Source organism: Phacochoerus africanus, chromosome 5 (assembly GCF_016906955.1).
Source record: "Phacochoerus africanus isolate WHEZ1 chromosome 5, ROS_Pafr_v1, whole genome shotgun sequence".
In the NCBI taxonomy this organism is placed as follows: Eukaryota; Metazoa; Chordata; class Mammalia; order Artiodactyla; family Suidae; genus Phacochoerus; species Phacochoerus africanus.
Window position 1 is genome coordinate 55534225 of NC_062548.1, and position 25762 is coordinate 55559986.

The following is a 25762-nucleotide window of genomic DNA, read 5'->3' on the forward strand; positions in this document are numbered from 1 at the left end:
CTTCGTGGTTTTTATTTTTTCATTTTTAATTTTTTTTTAGGGCTGCACTTGGGGCATATGGAAGTTCCCAAGCTAGGGGTCAAATTAGAGCTACAGCTGCTGGCCTACACCACAGCCACAGCAGCAGGCCAGGGATTGAAACTTCATCCTCATTGATACTAGTTGGGTTCATTTCCACTGCACCACAATTGGGAACTCCAGTTATTTTTATTAGTATCTAATCAGTTTGGACTGTCTGTTAAAATTGTGTGATCACTGTTAGGCTTGCCCCAGCTCTCAGCAGTTACACTCTACACCAGAAGAGCTGGGCTTCAGGGCCTCTTCCCTGTGCCTCTTGCCCCAGAGTGCCCCCTGCCCTCCACCCTGCCAAGGGCCCAGCCCAGCAGTGACCACATCTCCCTGGCACTTCTGCTTCCAGAAGCAGTGCTCGGCTGGGCTTCCTCTGTCAGGTGGTGAGAACCCCACAGAGAAGCCAAGGCTGTTCAGGTGGGCATCTTATTCAGCACCAGAGAGTCTGGGGTCAGAGGCCCCATCCAGTTCCACAGAGTCTCATGTTGAAAGTCATCTCCTTTCTTTCATCTTAACATCACTTCTGGGGACTGAAGAGCTGTGTGGACCTACAGGGAAGGTTTCGGGTCTTTCCCCAGGTCTAGGCTGCCCTGCTGTTCCAAAAGCAGTGCCCAGGGGCTCTAGGGAGGGTTAGCATGGATACAAAGGAGGCTCCACAAGTCATGGGCACTTTGGGTGACATCAGTTATTGGTAAAAATGGTTTAGGGGGTCCCTCTCTTCCTTCACAGACCCGCCGAAACTCAGCTTCCTTCCAGCCCCCTTAATTAGTTCACTAGGATAGTATTTCCTTTGTCAACCTCTGTATAACTGCAAATGATACTTTAATACACCCACTTATTATAACCTTAATACTTAACACACATAGAGCAGGAAAAAAAAAATCTTTCCACAGTTTTAGAATTTGTGTGTCAGGTAAACTCAATTATTCCTGACCAAGCATTAAGTAGACGTTTGAAAATTGTCCTTTTTTTTTTCCCATCTAGCTACAAGAAAAATAATTAACATCTCATTAAGTGTCATAATGATGAACCATTATACAAGTATTAAGAGCTTTTGAGGAAACCAAAATATGATATAAAACGGCCTCGTTGTCAGGGAGCTTAGAGCATTGTCATGGACGTTAGACTCAAAGGGACCAGATGTAATTGAGGGTTTGTGCACTGAGGGAGGATTTCAGAGGAATGTTTCCAAAGATTGTCTTTTCTTTACTCTAAAAAATGAGACAGATTCCTTAGAAATTCTTAAGTAGAGGTCTTTTTAGAAGTTCCTGCTGTGGCGAAAGTGGGTGGATGATCCAGCCTATCTCTATGGTGGTGTCCTTTGATCCCCAGCCTGGCGTTTCTGCAGCTGTGGTGTAGGCCGCAGCTGTGGCTCAGATTCATTCCCTGGTCCAAGAACATCCACATGCCGTGGGTGCAGCTGAAAAAGGAAAAGAAAAAATAAATATGGACTTTTTATTTTTATTGCTTTTTTTTAGGGCCACACTCGCACCATATGGAAATTCCCAGGCCAGGGATTGAATCGGAGATACAGCTGCTAGCCTACACCACAGCCACAGCAATGCCAGATCCGAGCCGCATCTGCAACCTACACCACAGCTCATAGGAATGCCGGATCCTTTAAACCACAGACCCAGACCAGGGATCAAACTCATGTCCTTATGGATACATGTCAGGTTCATTTCCACTGACAGGAACTCCAACATTTTTATTTTTTAAATCCTAGCACTTTATATTTGAAGTTAGATAAAAGCTTGTAAACTTAATGAGGCTTTATAATGAACCAGACACCTGGAAATACTGAGAACCTTAAAGGCTGATCTAAGAGAGGAGAGACACATTTTTCTTATTTTCCACTATTGATTTTAGTATTTTGCTCAGGTGATTTTTTTTGGATAAATATTTTCTTATAGTTTCTCTTAAAATAGTCTACTACATTGCTACTCAGAGTGTGGGCCAGGGCCCAGCAATGTCACATCTGGAGCTCCTCAGACAGGCAGAGGCTCACCCACCCCAGCAGAAGTACCTTCACAAGACACCCTGCTGCTTTGTTTGCACACTAAACTTGGAAAACTACTAGTCTGATGGACAGTATTGGTATAGTTGATGGACTATGACCTCAGGGAAATTAAATCTGCCCAGAGTTGGTGATGTTTTTGTTTTTTTAAATTCTCTTGAGTAGGAACTTCTGTAATCTTTTCCAAAGTGTTAGGTTGAGCCACATGAAATTGCTATTTTTGTAAGTCAAAAATATCTGAAGTTACATCTGGTTCAACTTACTGTTATATGGAATCTTCCTTAGAGGCATTGAACTTGGCCTGAAAAGTTTATAAAGGAAATGGCCCTCTTTCCACTGTCCTGCCAGCCACAGCCAGTAAGTGCTGTGAAGCAGCCCAAGCTTGGGGTTCTCCAGTCTCAGAAAGCCTTGGCCTCTTCCGATTGGAAGGTGCACCTCTGCTCGTGTCCAGAGGGTGGAGCAAAGAGCAGCAAAGGAGTAGGGTAGTCCCCACGTGGCAGTGACACCTACAAGGCGCCAGGCCTGGGATCTGGAGAAAGTTATGCCTGGAGCAAGATGAAGGATCAAGAACCTGTGCGTCTCTGCCCGGCTATACATTAGTCACCTGATGCCCAGAGCCTCCCCTAGACCTCAGCAGCCCCAGGTGCCCAGTGCGTGTCCAGAGTGGAGCATCATGGGGTTAGATCATGAAGGGCTCACCTGCCATGCTCAGGGGTGACCTTGGGTACCAACGGACGACAAGGAGCCCTAATCATCCATGCTGGAGAGTGCTCCAAGGACCTTCACGTTTTAGAAAGACCCTCTGGCTGCAACAAAAGGATGAACTGGTGGCCAGGAAAGGAGCAGTGTGGACTTGGGGGCAGTAATCCAGAGGAACAGAGGAAGAGGTGGTGGTGGGACTGGAGGGAGCAGGTCAGGGAAATCTCAAAGGCGTCAGGGAGGCCCTGGTGTCTGGTCTGGCAGAGCTCAGTCAGCTTAAAGGGGCTGGTCTGAGTGTCCAGCACAGTGCCCGGGCTATTACCTGGCCAGGAACACCTGTGGGCATTTAAGGGCCCTTTGTGGAACATTTAGAACATTAAAAAGGCATCTTTCCCTGAGGACATTTCTATAAGATATTTAGAAATCTGTTGGGGATGAGAGGCAGCCCACTTCAGGGAAATTTTGAGGTATTTGGGCAACTGTAGTGAGAGAAGAGTGTTTTATTTAAAATGCGTGGTGGGAGTTCCTGTTATGGCTCAGTGGTAATGAACCCGACTAATATCCATGAGGACTTCGTTTCGATCCCTGGCCCTGCTCAGTGTGTTAAGGGTCCTGTGTTGTTGTGGCTGTGGTGTAGGCCGGCAGCTGCAGCTCTGATTTGACCCCTCTCCCAGGAACTTCTATATGTTGCAGGTACAGCCCTAAAAAGAAAAAAGAAGAAAAAAAAAAAAAAAAACAATGACAACAAAAAATGATGCACAGTAAAAGCTGGTATATGACTCTCTCCCTGCCCTGTGCCCCTAGGAACCAACTGTCAAAAAGAAATAAGAGAAATTCCCTTCGTGGCTTAGTGGTTAATGAATCCGACTAGAAACCATGAGGTTGCGGGTTCTATCCCTGGCCTTGCTCACTGGGTTAAGGATCCGGCGTTGCCATGAGCTCTGGTGTAGGTTGCGGACGCGGCTCGGATCCCGCATTGCTGTGGCTCTGGCGTAGGCCGGCAGCTACAGCTCCAACTGGACCCCTATCCTGGGAACCTCCATATGCCGCGGGAGCAGCCCAAGAAATGGCAAAAAGACACAAAAAAAGAAAAGATTTGCACAGATCTAGCTAGGATGATGTATAATGCAGCTCTTCGTGGAACAGGGTGATAGGTTGAAAAAAATATTTATTTCTGAAGAACTTGCCAGTTATGTGGTAGTGGTTTTTTAATAATAGAATTCCTGGGAGTTCCCGTCGTGGCGCAGTGGTTAACGAATCTGACTAGGAACCATGAGGTTGTGGGTTCGGTCCCTGCCCTTGCTCAGTGGGTTAAGGATCCGGCGTTGCCGTGAGCTGTGGTGTAGGTCACAGAGGCGGCTCGGATCCCGCGTTGCTGTGGCTCTGGCATAGGCTGGTGGCTACAGCTCTGATTCGACTCCTAGCCTGGCAACCTCCATATGCCGCGGGAGTGGCCCTAGAAATGGCAAAAAGACAAATAAAATAAAATAAAATAATAGAATTCCTTTAAAAATGTAATAAGATGTTGTTTATTCTAATAAATTATAATTTTCCCAAGCCGTTGTTGTGTCCTTGGGCCTGAGCAGAACCCTTGCAACCCCCTACCCTCAGCCCTTAGGATGACAGAGTCATAGATTTAGCATCTGATGCACGTTCCTGAGTTGTTTTATAAATACTACAACTGCCACCAGAGGGAAAAATCTACCTGCATGATGACCAGCCTGTAGCCATGACATAAGCTGCTCTGTCCTGAGCAGTATGGAATCTATGGCCAGCACAATTCCCAAGGACTGGTCTCAAAAGAATGGGATTAACATTATTATGCGTAATAACCTATACCTGTGTGGGCACCAAAATAATTGTACCTTATTCTACCCATAAGCAGGCTGCTAAAATTATCAGCAAAGAAATGCTACAAACCATGTCACTCTTCCACTCTGAGAAAACAGAGTCCTATGTCAGCATGGGAAGCTACAGAAGATGGGGAGCTCCCGTTGTGACTTAGCGCAAATGAATCCACTTAGTAACCATGAAGTTGTGGGTTCGATCCCTGGCCTCGCTCAATGGGTTGAGGATCCAGCATTGCTGTGGCTGAAGTGTAGGCCAGCAGCTAAATCTCCGATTCAACCCCTAGCCTGGGAACCTCCATACACCCCAGATGCAGCCCTAAAAAAGACCAATAATAATAATAACAATAATGACTTAATTATAGGAATGAAGTCACTAAATGATTTAACCTAACTGCTGACTTATCCTCTCCTAGATGGACACCATGCCTTGTCTAACCTGTTGATCCTTTACCTAGATAAAGAGAAGTAAGGAATTAAGACTCAAGCAGTTAAAAAGAAAGGACTAGCTCTCTACACCCAGCAGCCCCCTTAGCAATCCTGCAGGCAAATCATGCAGGTAAGACCACCTCTGAAGAGAGAGGCGGCCAGTCTGTCTGCCACAGAGAGGGATGCAGGACCCAACCTCTTGTCTCAATGATTCATTGAGATTCTTCCCCCTTCTTTCTGTTTAAAAACTGTCGTGGCTCAGCAGAAGCTTCAGAGTTGGTCTAAGGGCACAAGTCCACCTTCTCCTCAGGTTGCTGTCTTTTTTTTATTATTAAAGCACCACTCCTTTCTGCTGACACTTGCCTCTCAAATTATTTGCTTTTTACTTTTTTTTTTATAAAAGTATAGTTGATTTACAGTGTTGTGCTAATTTCTGCAGTACAGCATAGTCAGCCAGTCATATATATATATTTTTTTCTTATATTGTCTTTCATTATTGCCTATCCCAGGAAATTTAGCTCCCTATGCTGTACAATAGGACCTCATTGCTTATCAATTCTAAATGTAATAGTTTGTGTTTACCAACCTCAAATCCCCAATCCATCCTGCTCCTTCCCCCTCCCCCTTGACAACCACAAGTCTGTTCTCTAGGTCTATGAGTCCTTTCTGTTCTGTAAATAAGTTCATTTGTGCCATATTTTAGATTCCACATATAAGTGATATCATATAGTGTTTGTCCTTCATTTTCTGACTTACTTCACTTAGTACGAGAATGTCTAGTTGCATCCATGTTGCTGCAGATGGCATTATTTCATTTTTTATGGCTGAGTAGTATTCATTGTGTGTGTGTGTGTGTGTGTGTATGTGTTCTTAATCCATTCCTGAATCAGTGCTTGAAAATTTCAGCCTTTCATATGCTAAAACACACCTTTAATAGTAAAAACACTAAGCCTTCAGCTTTTAAACCATATAATACCAAATACATACATAATCTGAAATTTATTTTATACTTCTGGTGAGAAGATCATTTCAAGATAACATGTCATCAGAGTAGAATTCATTCCTGATTAATCAGGTGCACAAACTTTAGATGTTTTTCTCAAACATCATCTAAACCATTTTACAGGTAATGCTCTGTGAAAACAATAAGAAAACCAAAATTTCTATTGTTTTCTGGTTTCGATACATCGTAAGAAATGGTGCTGATTCTTATTTTGAAAATGGATACTCTTGGTTTGCATTGTTCCTCAAGGGGAAAAGATAATTATAAACATTAAAGAGTGTTAAATAGTGTTAATTATTACTAACCTACAGCATAAAAGTGAACCGGAAGGATCTAGTTAGAACAAAGAATTGTATTTTGATCACTCTTGACTTAAACGATACAACATTCTGATAAATAAAAATTCTTTTTCCAAAGCACACTGGAGGAAAACAGTACAGCTATTAATAGCTACAATTCACTGTGTGGGATGGGGCAGGCTTGGCTTTCAGGCTTCTTAAAGAATCTCTGTCCCATCTCGATGGCTGGGCTTCAGGTTATCATCCAGAATGAGAACTACTTCTTCCTGTGATTGCTTCACATCCTAAACCCCTCCTGAGTTTGCAAATGAGACTGAGTTTGCTTAGTGACATCACGTAAAATATCCAAAGTGTACCTAATGTAATAAAGTCCAGCTGCTGACCGTGGGGCCTGGCGCCTGAGGGTCCGTGTGCACATTGCTGGGGGCAGGCTCTCTGCTCAGGCTGAAGCACAGGCCTGGGTGTCCTGAAGTCCAGCTTACGACAGTGCCAGGCGGTGGTGATGTCACTGACAAGCTGAGCATTTTCTCCTATCACCTTCAAATCACCTTCACTGAGCCATCTCTTCGGAATGAATGACACACTGAAATATGCCAACTTGTGACTGCTCTTCATAATGACTTCCTAGCTAAAGGTAAGAGATAATAACCTCTCACTGACGGTAAGAGGTAGTAATTAAGGTAGCAAATATAATCAGTGGTTTTGATTGGGTGCCCAAAACTATGTGATAATGAAAACCCAAAATTTGGTGGGTTGACATAACCCTGCATAACCTTTAAAAATCACTGAGTGGGGAGATCCCGCTGTGAGTCAGCGGGTTAAGAATCCGACATAGTGTCTGTGAAGATGCAGGTTCAATCCCTGGCCTTGCTCAGTGGGCTGAGGATCCCATGTTGCTGCCAGCTGTGGTATAGGCCCCAGCTGCAACTCTGATTCAACCCCTAGCCAGGGAACTTGCATATGCCACAGGTGCAGCCCTAAAAAGAAAAAAAAAAATCACTGGATAAGAGAATGGTCGGTATTAACCTAAAGCTTATTCTCAGGTTGGCTTGTGAAGCAGCAGTGAATATTTCAGAGCAGATGTTATCTTTGAGCCCTTGGTGACAGTCTGTTTACACATAGAAAATTAATGGACAATTATAATCTTTATTCTTCTAACAGGGTTCTCTAGTGAAGGAACAATGTTAGCCTAGTTGACATATTATAGGTATCTGAAACTAATTCATTACTCTTAAAATCATCTTTCACAAATTCCAGCAACCATGACACCATTTGGTACAAATCAGAATAGTTTTGATGTATAAATATAAAAATTGGCATTTCCTGGTTTCATGTGATGTATTATTTTTCTCTGTAGTGGTTAGTTAAACGTCTCCATGTAATTTAATATTTAAACTTCTGTACGACATTTCGCAGAAACTAGGAAAATGCTCCTTTGTCCATGTACATGTCTAAAACTTCTGTTTGGCAAACAGAGTTACTATAACTGGAAAGGCAGAAAGAAACTCATTTAAATTATAATTTAGTTAGTTCTTATACTTAAGACTCAACAGGACCCAATGAACTGGAAAAAAAAAAAAAGGAGCAAAACGTTTGAATATATAATTGAAGGTACTTTGTTAGATAAATGAAAATCAGAGAAATCACCACCAGGAGGTGGGGCATTTTGTCCATGGGGCATTTTGTGGAGGGATTTTCTGCACCCCACAATAGGAGGGTCCCCATGGAAACTCCATGACAGATTGAAAGGTCCTAAGTCACCCAAAAGAACTGCTAAGTCCTGCTGGTTGAAATGTGATCATCCTTTTCCAGTAGATGTGTTAACTCTACACACAGACAAATTCATTTCCTGACCGGACAGGTACAGAATTGACCTGCAATTTATTGACTATTCTTTGAGTTAGGAAAGGGGATTTTACTCGAAAAAAATTGTAGAAAATTAGAAATATAAAAGGTATCAGAAAATGATGTGCCAGCAGACACAGAAGATGCCCAACAACTCATTAACCATATGGGTGTCTGGCCACAGGTCTGCTGACTTGGGGAGCAAATGGCCTTGGGAAGAATTCCATAGGGAGGTGTTGCCTTTCATGGATGAGAGTGATGGTCACTGCCAGGCAGCCGTTACCACCCTGGGCTCTCGCTTGCCTTACAGGGGGTTGAATAAAGGGCCTGGTTAAAATATGGGATACAAAGTACCAGCAAGCTACATGTTTTGCTCTAAAAGTGGAAATAAAAAAAAAAAAAGAAAAGAAAAAGAAAACAAACAAAAATGAACCAGAAAACCCCAGATCATCAGACAGTTCTGAGTCATGAACCATCCTTTTCAAGTTGATGAAGAAAATCAGTATTCAGTGTTCAGGCCTCAGCAGATAATGTCACAGCTACCACTGCACAAAGCAACCCTTTAATCACCCGTGAAAGAGTAAAGTCGAGTATGAACTCGGAACTAATAAAACATTACAGTTCTCATACCTGTTTGTTTGTTTTTGTCTTTTTAGGGCTGCACCCATGGAGCAGCATATGGAGATTCCCAGGCTAGGGGTCTTATCAGAGCTACAGATGCTGGTCACAGCCACAGCAATGCCAGATCCGAGCCGAATCTGCGACCTACACCACAGCTCAGGGCAACGCCGGATCCTTAACCCACTGAGCAAGGCCAGGGATTGAACCTGCAACCTCATGGTTCCTAGTCGGATTCGTTTCTGCTGCACCACAGGGAACTCCTCATATTTGTTTATAACATGCCAGTTTTAACATAAACATGATTTGGGCAAAGCAACACATGCAAAAATGCTGGGACATGTAATACATAACTCTGCTTCTCATCTTCATATAAACAAACATGCCCCTGCCCCAAGTAAAACAGTACATCCCCCCCCCACACACACACAAAGCTTAGCAAAAGCTGAAGAGAATTTCACCCCGGATCTTTGAGAGCATATACAGCAAATACACGTTACTAAAAAGTGTCAGACTTTGAGGCCCATGTCTAGTTGTTTGCTAACTGATACAACTGCTCACAGCAGTTGATCTTAGCATCACAGATAAAGAAATAAGCCCTGGGAGTTCCCTGGTGACCCAGCAGGTTAACAATCCAGAATTGTCACTGCTGTGGCTCAGGTCATTGCTGTGGTGCAGGTTCAAGCCCTGGCCCCAAAACTTCAGCATCCTGCAGCTACAGCCAAAAAATAAATAAAATAAATAATAATAATAATAATAAGCCCTGACCTTCATTTGTAAATAGTCCAAATCAAATTTGTTTCAACAAACACCAAAGACCTTTCAAAATTCCATGGTTACATTGGAAGTCTGGTTGGATCAAGTTTTGTTTGAAACAGGAAATCATTTCCAAGTACAGGGATGTTTCTGTACTACAGAAATTTAGATCGTTATGATATTTAAAGGGTTTGAATGCCATACCCTCTCCTGTAGTGTCTAGAAGTTAATAATTTCATTAAAAAGAAGAAAGCACAGAGAAAAAGCTAAATAAAGTCAAATTTATTTTTCATCGATTTTATCATTCCACAAATAAGGAAAAATTTTAAACTGATAATAAAGATACAATGACATAAGTGCTCCACTTTAGAAATTTACATGTCTTCCAAATTTTTATCTGACTTTTCATTAGTGAAATCTGAATTTGGTCTACATGCTTAACAAGACGTATCATAATAAACATTTTCATGTTTTCACCTTCGGTTCCAGAAAATTAGGCTCCTTATAATATTTATTAATATGAAAAAAATAAGGAAACAATTTTAATTTTCCTTTTCAGATTTCATAAACTGCAACTTTTCAAATTCTCAAAAATAAACATCACCTCTCTTGATGAATCATAGTCTTATAATAAAAATTCTAAATTAAAAGTCAGTTTTAATTTATTTCCAGCAGATGAAATATATATTTTTTATATAAATATTTCCATTTAAAATTAAGAATTTTGGCACAGAGTCTTGAGCTTGTAGATTTTAATTGTGTCTACACTGCTTTCCACTGATCCACTTGGAAGAGTTTGGGAAAGAAACTGTGCTCTTTATGAACTTGTACCTCGTGAGTTTCCCCTCCCCTCTCAGGCCCAACAGTCTAGCGGTATGAAAAGATTTCAGAACACGAGAAAGAAGGGTAGATTTATTTCACGTTGATGAGGGCAGAAGAAAAGATTAAGCTCTATGGCAGAGGATTTCTAAGTACTGGATCTTTTTGTTTAATTTATCCATGTTTGTCTGGCAGTTATGCTGTGGTCACTCGTATTCTCTGCTGATTCTCCAATATGAATCCAAGGAATTACATGAGTGGCTTTATCTCACTTCTAAGCCCAGAAATTGAGTCTTGTTCAACTCAAGTTTTAAAGGGTTTTTTCAGGGAAAATGACAAGCCAATAAAATCTATAGTTGGAGAGATTCCAACATTTATCTTTAATGATTGCATTCCCCTTCTTGACTTTCTGCTGTACTTTCGAAAGTACTCAGACTCATAGAATCAATTTTTATATGAAGAGTTGGAGCTATTAATGTATTGTGAGGGGAGAGGTAACAACTACAGATGAGTGCAAAAAAAAAAAAAAGAAAACCCTCCCACATTCTCCAAAGTGCTTCCTGCATAAACTTCAAAACCTGAACACTCCCCAGTTTGTTAAAAATCAGAATATGGTTTATATCAACCGTCATCCTTATCTACTAAGAGCCGCTGTCCTGGAGTCAAAGTTCTAGAATGTTCTGCAGAGAAGTTCTAAAGCAGGTGGTCGCAGATGGGCATGACAGGAAACTCCGCCCAGTCTCACCAGCCAGGTGTAAGCAGGTTCTGCCCTGTCTATGGACCATGGCTGAGGCCCACACGGGGGTGTGGTGGTGGTAGGGGTGTCATCACAAGTTGGCACTGCGTCTGTCATACAGCGTAAGGTAGTTTCACCCACACAACCTCTCTCTTTGTACCATTTAAACAGGAAGGGGAGACGGACTCAATGTATCACCCACATACACGTAGCAGAATGTGGAACAAGGTGGAAACCAACTGACTCTCAAACTTTCACAGGAGCCACACTCTGGGAACTAGTCCACCTTCTCTGCCCAGATGCCCTGGCTGTTGCAGGCCTTAGGTTCTCTAAACCTGCCCTGCTTTTCCTTAAACAACTGGCCAGCAACTCAGGATGGGAAAAGGCCCCCATCCCCACAGATGGCGCCCCCCACCCATCCTTCAGGAGCTGCCCTTGACGCCTGGGAAAGGTGTTCTGAGTATTTTTAGTGCCATTCACTGAAAAACTAATTCAGGTATACACATTTTTTCATAAATAAAATCTGAGGCATATATGTATATATTAAAACTTTCACCAACAAGGGTGTGTTAAAAATTTCAAGTTCTGTCCTTCAAGTTCAACAAAGGCACATGTGATTTTTTTTTTTTCTTCAGCCTTGCACAAAGAATACGACTGCTAGCAACAAGTCATAAAAGACACTTTATGGGATTTTTTTTTTCTTTGATTTTTCTTCTTCTTGGGATGAGCAGCCGCCCCACAGACCAGGGGCGTGAATACTACCCAAAGGCAGGCTATAGATGAATGGACGGTTCTAAGTGGATTGGGTGGTGGTGTGATGATGGCGGAGGAACAAGCCTCAGCGGGGAGGGGCCGGTCCTCCAGGTCTGCTTTGGCCGTTTCCATTAAGGCTTCTCACTCCCGGGTCGACCTTTCTGGTTTCCAGGTTCCGATGCCCTACGGACCAGCCTGGGGGGCGGCTTGGGCCGGACGCCTTCATTCACACTGTCCCCGCGCACGCAGCCAGACTGGCTTTTGGAGAGGAGGGGCTGGCAGAGCATGCCTGGGGACTTGAGGCCCCCCTCCTTGCTGTGGGCCGCCGGGGGGGTGAGGGGCTGGCCTGGCCCAGACTCAACGTCCACCTCATTCTTCCATTCCATCTTATAGGCTTGGGGGGCTTTCTTGGAGAACTGCTCCGGCAAGAAGCGCCGCGCTCGGGGCTGCAGATTGAGGACGGTGGTCCCCATGTCTGGGTCTGAGTCGCTGCTGTTGCCACCTACCAGGAAGCAAAAGAAGGATAACACAGGCAGGCATTTTAATGAGAGGGTATGACAAGCAACTGGACAACACACTCACGGGTCTCGCACCTGTGGGGCGGTCCCTGAGGATGTCCGGGCGGGGCGGGGAGACCAGAGAGCTCACCTTGACTCCAGCTGAGTCCTGGGCATTGGCAGGAGCTCTGGGAGCATCCATGTCCTTGAGTGTGTATTTATACTACTACTGAAGAGCTCACCAAGTGGCAGGCACTGTCCTAGGTGCTTTTAAATGCATTGAGCTACCTAATCCTCACAGTTGCCCACTTATAGAGGCAAAGTAACAGGGGGTTCAAGAGATAAGTGGTGGAGCTGGATGCCAAACTGAGACCACCTGGCAGCAGCTGGGCTCTCACCTGCCCCATCCCAACAGTCCCAGGAGGGCTCCACTCAGTTTACCAGCAGACCAAAAATCAGATGCTGTTATGAAGATTCTTGTCTCTTTTTTTTAAAATGTATTTCTTACGTTTTTTTAAAATTTAAATTTTTGTGTTTTGTTTTTGCTTTTTAGGGCCGCATCGGTGGCTTATGGAGGTACCCAAGCTAGGGGTCCAATCGGAGCTATAGCTGCTGGCCTCCACCTCCGCCACAATAACATCAGATCCAAGCCATATCTGTAACCTACACCACAGCTCACGGCAATGCCAGATCCTTAACCTGCTGAGTCCCCTTTCTCATTTCTCACCTTACCCTCCAGTACCACCAACCATCATTAGACTTTCCTCCTCTTGGTTAATTAAATAACCAAGCAACAAGAGAGAAGGGTATTATTGTTACATCTCACATTTTAATAACATGATACCCTAATATATTTCTTCTGAGGTTCACAGAAAATGGAGTGGAATCTACATAAAGATTATCATCAAATAAAGAGGTTAGCTCTGATGTCAAAGCTTTAATAATGGTAGCCGGAAGTCAATTATATGGTTCCCTTTACAAAAATATATTAAAATTGTTATGAAAATTTGAATTAGCAACATTGTAAGAATTAGAGAATTCAATTAAAACCTTCAAAGATTTATAACTTTCTATGTACCTGTTTACTAACCACATGGTGACAATATTTGCTTTTGTGGTATCAAATGGAATCATGGAAAATAATTACAGATAATGTGCACAGAACTCCATTCCAAAACGGTGTGATGCTGATTAAAAAATCACCATATTACTATGATGGATTTGCAAACAACTGAGCTCACTGTCATTAGTAAAGAAGGAAAATAAACATTTTCTCTTTTATAAACATTAGTAAACAAGTTTAAGGTCTTTTTGCCCCAACTGTATTCATTACCTGCGTTAGAAATATTCTTTTTCTTTTGTAGCTTTTCTGGAAGCTTTGTATTTTTCGGTAAGGATAAATATCGGGAGGTTGTAGTAGAAGCCTGTAAAAAAATAGAAAACCTTATTTAGATGGCACACATGTCACTTACTGTATATTATAACTTTAAAATTCTATGGCAAACAGTGCTAAAAATTAAAATTTTAGCTCGTGTTTCCAAAATGACTGGGTTATAAATTATATATATCTATGTATATCATATATATGTCTATGTACTATAGACATACTGGAGACTACACTAGACATATATGTTCCAAGTAATAATTATTTGATTTACACTAGGTAAAAACCTCTTCTAAAATATAATGGAAATCAGTACTAATAAAAACAAAAATGAAGTGGGACCCTTAGAAACAAGATGCGAAAACTGCTGGGTTTTCTTAAAGAAAAGCTATAGGAAACATTCACTTATAAGAGCATTACTAAAGAAAGATTTAGTAATATGAAAAAAAGTAACCATGTTGTATTTAATAAATCTTGAAAATGATGGAATAAGTAGTATTACTATAGCTCAGTTTTACTGTAGTATTATATAGCTATTCTTGCTGGCATTTCCAACACCACAGTCTCTAGCTTCTTTAACTTTTAATTGATGCTGTCACACGTAACAGTTTTGTTCGCTGACCATTCAATATAGAAGGTTACTGAAAATAAGATGCAGATTCTGTTATGTTCCATCAATCTGTCAGAATACCATTTTATTTCTTGTCTTTTTAGGGCTGTATTTGCAGTATATGGAAGTTCCCAGTCTAGGGGTCAAATTGGAGCTACCACTACTGCCAGCCTACACCACAGCCACAGCAACGCCAGATCTGAGCCACATCTGCAACCTACACCGAAGCTCACGGCAACACTGGATCCTTAACCCACTGAGTGAGGTCAGGGATCAAACACGAGTCCTCATGGATACTAGTCAGGTTCATTACCGCTGAGCCACGATGGAAACTCCCAGAATACCATTTTAAAGTGAGGGGGAGAGAGTGGGATGGATGGGGAGTCTGTGGTCAACAGGTGCAAACTGTTGCATTTGGAGTGGCTAAGCAATGAGATCCTGCTGTATAGCACAGGGAACTATATCCAGTCACTTGTGATGGAACATGATGGAGGATAATGTAAGAAAAAGAATGTGTGTGTTTGTGTGTGTGTGTGTATATATATGACTGGGTCACTTTGCTATACAGTAGAAATTGATGGAACACTAATAAACCAACTATATGGAAAAAATGAACATCATAAAATAAAAAAAGATTAAAAAATAAATAAAGTGGCTTCTTCATCAATACGGCAAAGGCTGGACCTAGTGGAATGCTGAGCATGCTGCATCTGAACCGCGCCCCCCCCCCCGCCCCCGCTCCTCCCGCCACACACACAGAAAATTCCCATGAACGCAGGCAGATGCACCTTCAGGCTGCACGTCTCCCTGGAAAGGTCTAATAATACTCTCAGAAAGAAGCCTGGCCCCTCCATTCAGCTTAAAACTGCAGCCTGTCTGACCCCTCCCTGCCCTCCCAACCTCCTTCCTCAGCCCTTTATGGTTTATTTTTTCCATGGCACTTATTACCTCTAACATAACACACAATTTTCTTATTCTGTCCACTCCTGACAGCCTTCTCCCCCACGAGAACATGGATTCTACAAGGGAAGGGATCTTTGCAGTTTTGTTCATCAGCATATTTATTCCAAGGGCCTAGACGGTGTCTGGAACATGATGGGTGTTGGAGAAACATCTGGAAAGACTTGAGGATGAACTCTATCCCAGTATTCCTGTGAATCATCCCTCACCCCCCAAGGCCATTCTGTCAGCAGACCCTCCAGACTGGCTGCAGGCTCTGCTCTTGGAAGCCTCCCACTTCCCAGAGGCAAGCAGCCTCTTACCCTGTGCTCCCGGTTCAAGCTGCTGTCCTTGCGAATGCTTTCCCGCAGACTGTGCCTTCGGCGGATCAGGATCTCCTTGGCTTGCCTCTCACTTGTGTCCGTGGTCAGATTGTGTCTGTTGTAGGACAAAGTCTGAAATGAAAGCACAAGTGGTGTTTTACCAAAACACTGATCACTGCCTGGGAAACCTGAAACTTCACTCCATTTCTTTGGCTTTGCACCTCTGATAGGCACTGAGCAATGACCGTGCAGAGTCAAAAGGGGAAAAAAGTATAAAAGCTAATATTATTTCAAATTTTGTAAGAATTCATGTTCTCATAAAAGTTAGTGAATACGTTTCATTGGAATGTGTGATCTTGAGAAAAATGAGTGAATTGAGCAAAGCACCTTCAACTACTTTGAAGCACCTTGTATGTATTTACCCATCAGCAGTAGCTAGGGAAAAACACAGGTCACCTTATGCATTCTCCATGGAGAGTAATTCTTGGGATAAAAACTAACCACTCTGGGCCACTTGGTGGTGCCGTGTCCCTTTGCTTAACTTAAGAACAGTTCTTTGAATGAGAAAGCTGCTGCCTCCACCAGCAATGATCAGGTCCTGGTATCTGAAGCCACACCATGTTTAAAATAGGGCTGTTCAGGGCTTACGTTTTTAGTAGGCTATGTAGAAATCTGTTTCCTAAAATAAATTGTAACTAGCAATTGAGTTCCTGTTCTGATAGAATGAATGCATACTTCTTGGGAACATCCTTAGCCTCAGAACCCTAGCAGACCTAGTAGAGATGAACCAAAGTAGCACAGAACACTCAATTCCTGCCTCGAGGAATGTGCTGTTCTAATTGGGCATTTAAAGCTAACAAAATAATATGAAATCATGAAGTGCTCCATGTACGTAGTATGTACAAGCTCTGAGATAAGCCGGGGATGTCATAGAGGGTGTTGGAGAAACTGTAAAAATTGGAGAATATGGACTGACGGACAGGGAAGGGTGGATATTCCAAGTGGAGACACAGAAAAGAGCAACACGGGCCAAGGGATGAATTCAGACCAGCCCCTCCTTCCATGGGTTTCTGGGGTGGTGGGTGAGGGAGAGGTGGAAGCGATGCTGGATAAGGGGGACTCAGAAATAGATCCCAGGAGTTCCCACTGTGGTGCAGTGGGTCAAGGAACCGGCATTGCCGCAGTTGTGGCATATGGTAGAGCTGAGGCTTAGATTCAATCTCTGGCCAAGAGCTTCTATATGCAATGAGTGCAGCCAAAAAAGCAGGGGGGTGGGGAGTGGGATGGACTGGGAATCTGGGGTTAATAGATGCAAACTATTGTTGCCTTTGGAATGGATAAGCAATGGGATTCTGCTGTCTAGCACTGGGACCTATATCGAGTCACCTATGACGGAACATGACAATGTGAGAAAAAAGAATGCATGTATGTGTGACTGAGTCACCTTACTGTATGGTAGAAAACTGACAGAACACTGTAAACCAACTATAATGGGGAAAAAAATCATTTAAAATTTTGAAAAAATGAAAATTAAAGAAAGAACAAAATAGATACCAAACAGTAAAAGAATACTTTACCCTGGAAGCCACAACTGTTGTTCTGCTTCATTTTAAAAATATATGTATGTATTTATTTATTTTTATGGCTACACTGGCAGCATATGGACATTCCCAGGCCAGGCACTGAATCTGAGCTGCATCTGTGGCAATGCCAGATCCTTCAACCCACAGTGACAGGCCAGGGATCAAACCCATGCCTCTGTAGTGACCCGAGCCACTGCAGTGGGTTTTTTGAACCACTGCACCACAGTGGGAACTTCATTTTAAATAGGATGCTGCTGTATTAAAAGGGGCTTTAGGAAAATGGTGCAACAGCTGGAATGCTGGATGGAGTGGGGACGGGCTGTGGGGAGTCCAGCTTAGAAACTACAGGAAGGACTGGACACGAGTGACCAGGACCCCTGACAAGCAGAGTGGCCCGTGCCTCAGTTTCTTTGTAAAATGGAGACAACTTATCACACCACTTGTCGGAGGATTAAAAGAGTTAATACACATAATGTGCTGAAATGGGGCCTGGCAAATTGTATTTGCTAAGTGTCAGCTGTATTATTAGCAAACTCTGAGAATGAGGTGTTAACAAGGCAAATGCTTGAAAAAAGGGACTCAGAAGATACAGGGAAGGAGGAAACTACTGCACTTTCTGAATAACAAAGAAGGTTAAGTACATTTTTAAACATGTTCTAAAGCTATCTTATTTTGAAAAATTTAAAAGAGTAATTGATTACTGTCTTCACCATTAGATAACAATTTTTCTTTTTTTTTTATATCTCCAAGCCCAGAGTAGCAGAATTTCCAGCTCCCCAGGACTCTAGCCTTCAGACTTGACCAAAGTGTCCAGGAGGAGAATGGTACCCAACAGCAGGAAATGGAGTGGGTCTGAGGAAAGGAAGATGCCTGGTGTAGCATCTGAAGAGGGTGGCATGATGGTGAGGCAACAGCCACCATAACTGGGCAACATCAAGTCAGAAGGCATATTTTCAGCCAAAGGCCAGTACATAATCTGCGAAATAAATCATTCTTACTCGCTGACGGATTTGATAGAGATTCCTTGATAAAATTTCTCGAATTTCATCCATTTCACCAGGTGTGAGCTTCCTTATTTTTTCCTCACGACAGTCACTGTGAAAGTTTGGAAAAAGAATATTTTACTGTTCCAAAAGTGTTGGAATCATCAATTTGCTTTCTTAGAGATACAATCTCATTATCTAGGAAGAATATTAAAGAATAACACTTAGGAATTATTCTATTCTATTCTACTCTACTCTACTCTACTCCACTCCACTCCACTCCACTCCATTCCATTCTTCTTTTATAATTTTAGGGCTGCAAGTGTGGCATATGGAAGTTCCCAGGCTAGGGGTAGAATCGGAGCTACAGCTGCCAGTCTACACCACAGCCACAGCAACACAGGATCCGAGCCATGTCTGCAAGTACACCACAGCTTGTGGCAACACCACAGCTAATAGCTCCTTAGCTCACTGAGTGAGGCCAGGGATCAAACCCACATTCTCATGGGTACAGGTCTGGTTCATTACCACTGAGCCACTAAGGAAACTCCTACTATTTTAAAATAATTAAAAAATCTAAAACATTAATTTCAGTGTCAAAATCATTCACACAAGTTTAATCATGCACAAGTTATCAGAGTCTGGTCACGCAATTATGTTTTTCATGAAAAAAGACCAGAGTAGCTTGTAATGCTATCACTTTATTATTTCTAATACTCCATAAATAAAGTAATATATGATTGGAATTTTTTCCCAACAGAAACTTAATTAGCTGTATTTTGCTCCTATGGCCTATTCTTTTAAACACCTCATTAGAAATATCTGCAATGACACCATTTACAGCATGTATGTGTATGCAGTTGATCCTCATTGTTTAAGGATCCCATATTTGAACATTCATCCACTTGCTACTATTTGCTTAAAGACACATCATCAAGACTCATGGCCCTGTCCCAGTCATTCACAGACACATGTGGAGTGAAGAAAAATCTAAGTTGTTAGGCATGCATGTTGCCAAATGAGGCCAAATGTGTCCATGCTTTGCCTCCTTGTCTCAGTCCTTTTCATGGCCTATTTAGTGACATATTTTTCACATTTTTGTGCTTTTTACAGGTGACCTTCCCTGCTGTTCTAAATGGTCCCCAAATATAGTTCTGAAGTGCTATCTAGTGTTCCCAAGGGCAAGAAGTTCCTAAGTTTTAAGTCTACTTTTTTTGAAGGATATCTTAGCAAGAACAGAACTTAACGGAACTCTGTGTTATCAGTTACAGTTTTGTTTTGTCTTGTTTTATTTCCTCAGAATTTTGAAGATACCAATGGTGTCCACTGGTTTCGTTGAATCATCAGTTATCTTTATTTTTCTCTTTTGAAGACAATAGGTCTCCTTTTTCCTATGAGTATATTTAGGATTTTTTCTTTGTATTTTTGATTTTTAGTGGTTTTACTAACATGTACCTACATTCAGTTCTCTTCTTATCTAATCTGCTTGAGGTTGTCAGAGTTCATGTCCTTTATCTCTTTGGGGAAATTCTCAATCCTTATCTCTTAAAATATTGCTTCCACCAATTTCTCCCTCATCCCCTTATTGAGCTTTTCACTATATATATATATATAAATGGAATTATCCCACATGTTTCTATTTCATCCTTTTTTTTTTCAATCTGTGCCTCATTCTGGTTATTTCTTCCTGTACTGTCATCCAATTAATCATTCTCTCTTCAGCTGTGTCTAATCTGCTTCTATACCTACCAAATGAGATCCTAAACTTACTTTATTTTAGCTCAAATACTCCACTTAGATATTTTTTGTTTGTATAATCTCCATGATGATGTCTAAAGTGTCAATGCCATTTTCTTTCCTTAAACATATTATTATTTCTAATTTAAGACCCTGTCTTATAACACAATTATCAATCCCTTTTGTACATATTATTACTCTTTGTTTTCTTGTCTTACTCTATATTTTCCTCAATATTTTCAGTCACATTTCCTTGTCTACTCATATGCTTGGTTCTTTTTGATTGATTGTGAGGCATTATTTATGAAAAAAAATATGGAGGTAGGTTAATGCTCTTTAAAATCTTATTTTCCTCTCGAGAAGATTTAAGTTTACTCCTCTTGAGCAGCCAGGATGTAGGTAATCTAAATCTCTGACGGTTTAAACAATCATGAATTGAGATAATTCTAGGCTTGACTTCTTTCCTTTGAGGGTTAAGGTTTAGAAGTAACAACCTATAACTGGGTATGTGCAAATGCTCCTCCTTCTTGGTAGGTCTTGAATTCCAATTTTATTCTGTAAGACCAATTAGTCTGTCAAAACCTCTGTTTTACCTTTTTAGACTCTCAGATACAGACACATTCTCTATATTCCAGGCAGAAAATGGCAACAAATGCCAGTTCTGTCTTCTTGAACTTCCATCTTTTTTTGACCCTTGGTCAAGGCATTACTTACTATATGGTTATTCTCCAGTTTTCAAGCAGATGTTTAAAATACATTTTGTCCTTTTTTTTTCTAGTTTTCTCAGAAGATAGTGTGGTCTGGCATGCACTCAGTTCATTACTGCCAGAAAAACAATTCCTTACTGCCTCCCTTTACTTTCCTCTAAAGAAAATATCTCAGGAGAAGCGGAATGGTCAATATGGCATTCATTTATCTAACTAAATATCATTCATCTGTAACCTACTATCCATTCATTTTGTTACCTACTTCTATAACTTTAAAAAGCCTTTGCTTTTACTCTGCTTTCTACTGGCTTCAAAATGAATTGTGAACAGAGGTAAAATTGAGATTTCCTTCTTCTAGGATCACAAAGGCAATGGCTCCCTTTTGAGAAGCTAGACATTTGAATTATCCCTTGCTACAACCACAAAAGGAACAGTGCATAAGAAAGATGATAAATTGTAAAGCTTGAGTAAATCTTGAGAATCGGGCTACCTCCTTTTTTAATTTAATAAATTCAATTTCAGGGAAATAGACGGGCTGGCTTAAGGTCACACAGTGAGTTATCAGCATGGCTAGTACTATAAATCAGTCATTCTGCTTAATCATCTCTATGTCCAATGAAATATAATGCTTTGAGTCATCCTAGCCACTACTTCTTTTTATTCTAGATTGTGTAAACTACCATCCTTTTTCATAGGGGGCTGTAGTCCTAGTAAAAATCGTAGTTGATATGGCTGGCTGTGATTTGGAGCTTCCTCTCTCATTTCAACCCTCCCATAGGTAGCATTTTAATTTAGGTGATATTTAGTTTAAATGAGCTTCGAGCTCATCAGTGAAAGAAGAAATCGGTGTAACCTGTAATTTGTCATTTTTGTGATAGAGAAGGAATGATGCTTACATGATAAACTCATTTACTAATTTGCTAACAGTATTTACTGCTCTGCTATAGATTTGATGTGAGTCGCTTTACATTCTGGGCCTTTATTTTCTCATTTTTAAAATTAGGATGACAGACTCAGTCAATACAACTCAATCCTGGATGCATATTAGGAACTTCTACAGATTTAATAAACTTATAAATAAACTTATACTCTGGGCCTCAACACCAGAGAACCTGATTTTATTGGTCTGAGTGGGACCCAGGCACCTGTGTTATTTAAATGCTCTCACGGTATATTTTTGTTTTGTCCACATCCACAGTGTGCAGAAGTTCCCAGGCCAGGGATCAAACCTGTGCCACAGCAGTGACCTGAGCCACAGCAGTGACAATGCCAGGTCCTTAACCCACTGAGCCACAAGAGAACTCCACCAACAGCATTTCTTATGTATAGCCTGGGTCGAGAACCAGAGCACCAGATGATCACAAATGTTCTTTCCAAGCCTTAAATTATGATTCTGCAAATAATCCATGAGGAAATAGGTACAAAATTGCACGCAGATTTATAATGGCAAATATAACACACCTTAAAATATTCTATTTCTACATGCCTGCCAAAGAGGATTTACTTTCAGAACACACTGAATTGCCCAAAGCAAATGTAACAAAAGCATAATTGTCCTAAACATTATGAAGTATTCTCTGACTAGTCGATTCTAAAATAACACAACATGGTGTGATGTGACATAACATGATATGACCCAATATAATATGCACACTTCTAGGCTTTCACCATTTTAGCCAGGATCTCATTCTGCTTTGAGGCCTCAAGTCAAATCCATTACTATTATGGGTTGCAAGCATCTCGAAAGACATGGTAATACTAACTTTTATTTGCAAAACAGTACTTACTTTAGAGAAGCAAAAGACGGGACAGTGCTTATCATCCCAGTCTCGGCCATCTCAATGGCATGTTTTATTTCGAGCTTTTTATATAAGGACACAATGCTAGACTTGGGTTGGTTCTCCCGAATCAAAAGCTTCCGCAGGTATTTGTCATCAAACTTCTTAAACCTAGAATTAAAGAAAACCAAAACTTCAATTAATTAATAAGACACTAAGAAAAAAACCTGCTTTTAACAACAAATTAATTTCGCACTGCTCCAGGAGGGAAGGAAATTTGTCGCAGTGTTTAGCTAGTCTGATCATCCTATTTATTTGCATATGTGCATACCTGAATACATATATAAAATGTATATGTACATTAATGTATAGGTATATATGTAGCACCTATTAGTATATTTTTTATATAGCCACAACAAACATATACCTAATATTCATTAATTATGTATAAAAATGCAGATATTTCTACATTTCCTATGTATCTGATTCCCCCTTTAGCAAAATTACTCAAAAATGTTGTTAATACCGCCTATCTCCAATTCCTCTCCTCTAGTTCTCTTTTGAACCTCCAGAGATCAGGCTTTTGCCTCCAACTGTCCACTGAAGCTATTCATATTGAGGTCATCAGAGACAGGATATAAATGCAATGGCCATTTATAAATTCCTGCCCTATCCTGCTTAAAACACTGTCTTGCAGGACACACACTCCTCTGGGTTCCCTCCCACCACCTTCTCAGCCTCTTTTGTTAGCTCTTTTCCTTTTTTCTGACCCCTTAAATGGGACTGGGTTCAGTCTTTGGTCCCCTTCTCCACCTTCACTCACACTCCTGGAAATCTGGTCTGGTCTCATCATTAATAGCATCTCTATGCCCAAGACTCCCAAATCTGCATCTCCAGCTTCAACCTCCCTCTCAACCCCCAGCAATGAGCACCAGCCTCCTGCTCAGTATCTCCACTTGGACTTCTAGTCAGTGTCCCAAACTTGACCTGCTTCTCCCAAGTCCTCTCCACTCCAGTTAGTGACAACTCCATCAGGCCAGAAAGCCTGAGGTCATTGTTGATTCTTCACAGTCTTTCACATTCCATGTTATGGCCTGAACTGCATCACCCTGCACTAGTCCCCAGTGCCTCAGAAGGACCAGAGGGGATGGTCCAGGGGCCGGAATCCAATATGACCAGTGTGTCTTATAAGAGGAAATTTGGACACAGACATGGACAGAAGGAAGATGATGTGAAGAGGCAGGAAAACAGAAGGACCTTTACAGACCAAGGAGGGAAGCCTACAGCAGAGCCTTCCTTCACAGCCCTGGAAGAAACCAAATCTACAGACACTTCGTTCTTGGACTTCGAGCCCCCAGAACGATGAGGACATTTCTATTTAAGCCACTGATGTATGGTACTTTGTTATAACATCTCTAGCAAATCTCCATAGCCACTGCATCAGCAATTTCTGTCGGTTCCACCATCAGAATACACACCAGATAGAACCATTTCTCACCCCTGTTCCTGCCATTGCCCTGGGCCAAGCATCACCATCTCTCATCAGGCACCTAACCGGTCTCCCTGCTTCCACCACTGTGTTCCTGGAGCCCATCATCCATACGCGCCAGATCGAACCTGTTAAAGTGTAAGTCAAACCACACAATTCCTCTGCTTCTCGCTTGAGAAAAAGTACAGTGACCTGAAGGCCCTGCACTGTTTGGACAGGCACCTCTTAGTGCTGTGCTGCTCTAACTCAAAACCAGCCTCCCTGGTGTCCTTCCTGTCCCCAAAACGCACCAGCCACAGTCCCACTTCTGGGCCTCTAGACTCACTATTCCTCCTATTAGGAGCACTCTTCCCCCCACACCTGCAGGGCTCATTCACAGACCTCCTTAAGGTCTTTCCTCAATAGCCAGTTTCTCAAAAGAGCCTTTTCTAATCCATCCCATTAGAACTGCAACACCTGCTGTGTAGCACAGGGAAGCCTACCTGATATTCTGTGATCATCTATGTGGGAAAAGAATTTGAAAGAGAATGGATGTATATGTATAAGTGAATCACTCTGTTGTACAGCAGAAATTATCACAACATTGTAAACCAACTATACTTCAATAAAACTTTAAAAAGGGGAAAAAAGAGAGTTGCATCCCCCAGAACTTCCTGTTCTACTTCTCAGATATATTTCCCTCCATAGCAGTCATCATTTTCTAATAGGCTATATAATGGACTTATTTATCTTATTTTCTATCTCCTTGAACTAGAATGATCCATATGGGCAGATCAAGTTTTGTTTTGTTTTGGGTTGTTTTCCTATATCACCAGTACCTGGAATGGTGCCTAGCACACTATAACCATGTAGGGAGACTAGATTATTGGGTCCCAGTTCCTCCCTGTATCCTGCATCCCTACCCCCTGCCATGCTACTTGGCAATGTCCTTCCACCATGGCCTAGGGGACCTTCTCTGTCCTGCTTCCTGCCACTGGACTCATTAATATTACTCGCTTTGGTCAATGGGCTCCTAGCAGCCACAATGATGGGGGCAGAGAGTTAAAAATGGGCTTGCCCACTGAAGCTCCCCATCACCATGAGAAGGATGGAGTGACTCCTTAGTCCCAGGAGAAAGGTGAATGTCACCTGAAGCAGAGTTATGTCACCCTGGCTACACCAGAGAAGGCCCTCAAGGATCAGCTGACCACCGGCCGACCCTCTCAAACAGAAGCAAGATCAGGCCAGATCAGCCAAGCCTGGCCCAGATCAGCTGACTCTCAGCCTCTTGACTCAAGGACTTCAATAACAAGTGACTCTTCTTTAGAGTAGCTGAGTATTGGGTTGGTTTGTTATGTAACATTATCCTGTCAATATTCAAGTGAATCAGCGTGCAGTACATATTTGTGGAGGAAAAAAAAGATTGTATTACAGTGATCACTGTAAGCCCAGGATTATAGGCACACCTGTTCCATGAAAGGAAACTAGGTTGACCCATGTTCTTGGAGCTTGTCCTTTGTTCCAAATACTGGAGGGCTCTGAATAATTACAGAGAGTCATCCTGAAAGGGCTTTGCTATTGACTGGCCACTACACAAAATACTGGGCTAGCTTTTTTCCCAAGTTTACTTTGCATTTCATGTGAAGCTCATTGAACCAGGACACCTGGCCTCAACACAACATTTTTTCTTAAACTTTTTATTGTTATTATTATTGCCATTGTTGTTGTTGTTGTCTTAGCTTTTCACTAGAGAGCTACAAAAGGAAGAATCAACATGAAAGACAATAACATCTGATCTAGGTAGCAGAGGAATCAGGCATGGACTTCCTTTGCTTTATTTCCATGCCCTTCTCTGCCAAGCTA

General features: G+C 41.8%; 1 protein-coding gene across 2 annotated transcripts in view; it reads right to left on the bottom strand.

Annotated features, from left to right (window-relative positions):
* Window positions 1-10473: 10473 nt before the first annotated feature.
* Window positions 10474-25762, bottom strand: part of SLC9A2 (solute carrier family 9 member A2) — a 96242-nt gene continuing 80953 nt past the window's right edge. For both annotated transcript variants that reach the window (XM_047781329.1, XM_047781330.1), the window contains 5 exons: window positions 22441-22602; window positions 18225-18321; window positions 15644-15775; window positions 13721-13811; window positions 10474-12392 (listed from right to left, as the gene is read on the bottom strand). In XM_047781329.1, coding sequence (XP_047637285.1) covers window positions 12022-12392; window positions 13721-13811; window positions 15644-15775; window positions 18225-18321; window positions 22441-22602 — 853 coding nt within the window. In that variant the 3' untranslated portion in view covers window positions 10474-12021. The remainder of the gene's footprint in view (window positions 12393-13720; window positions 13812-15643; window positions 15776-18224; window positions 18322-22440; window positions 22603-25762) is intronic.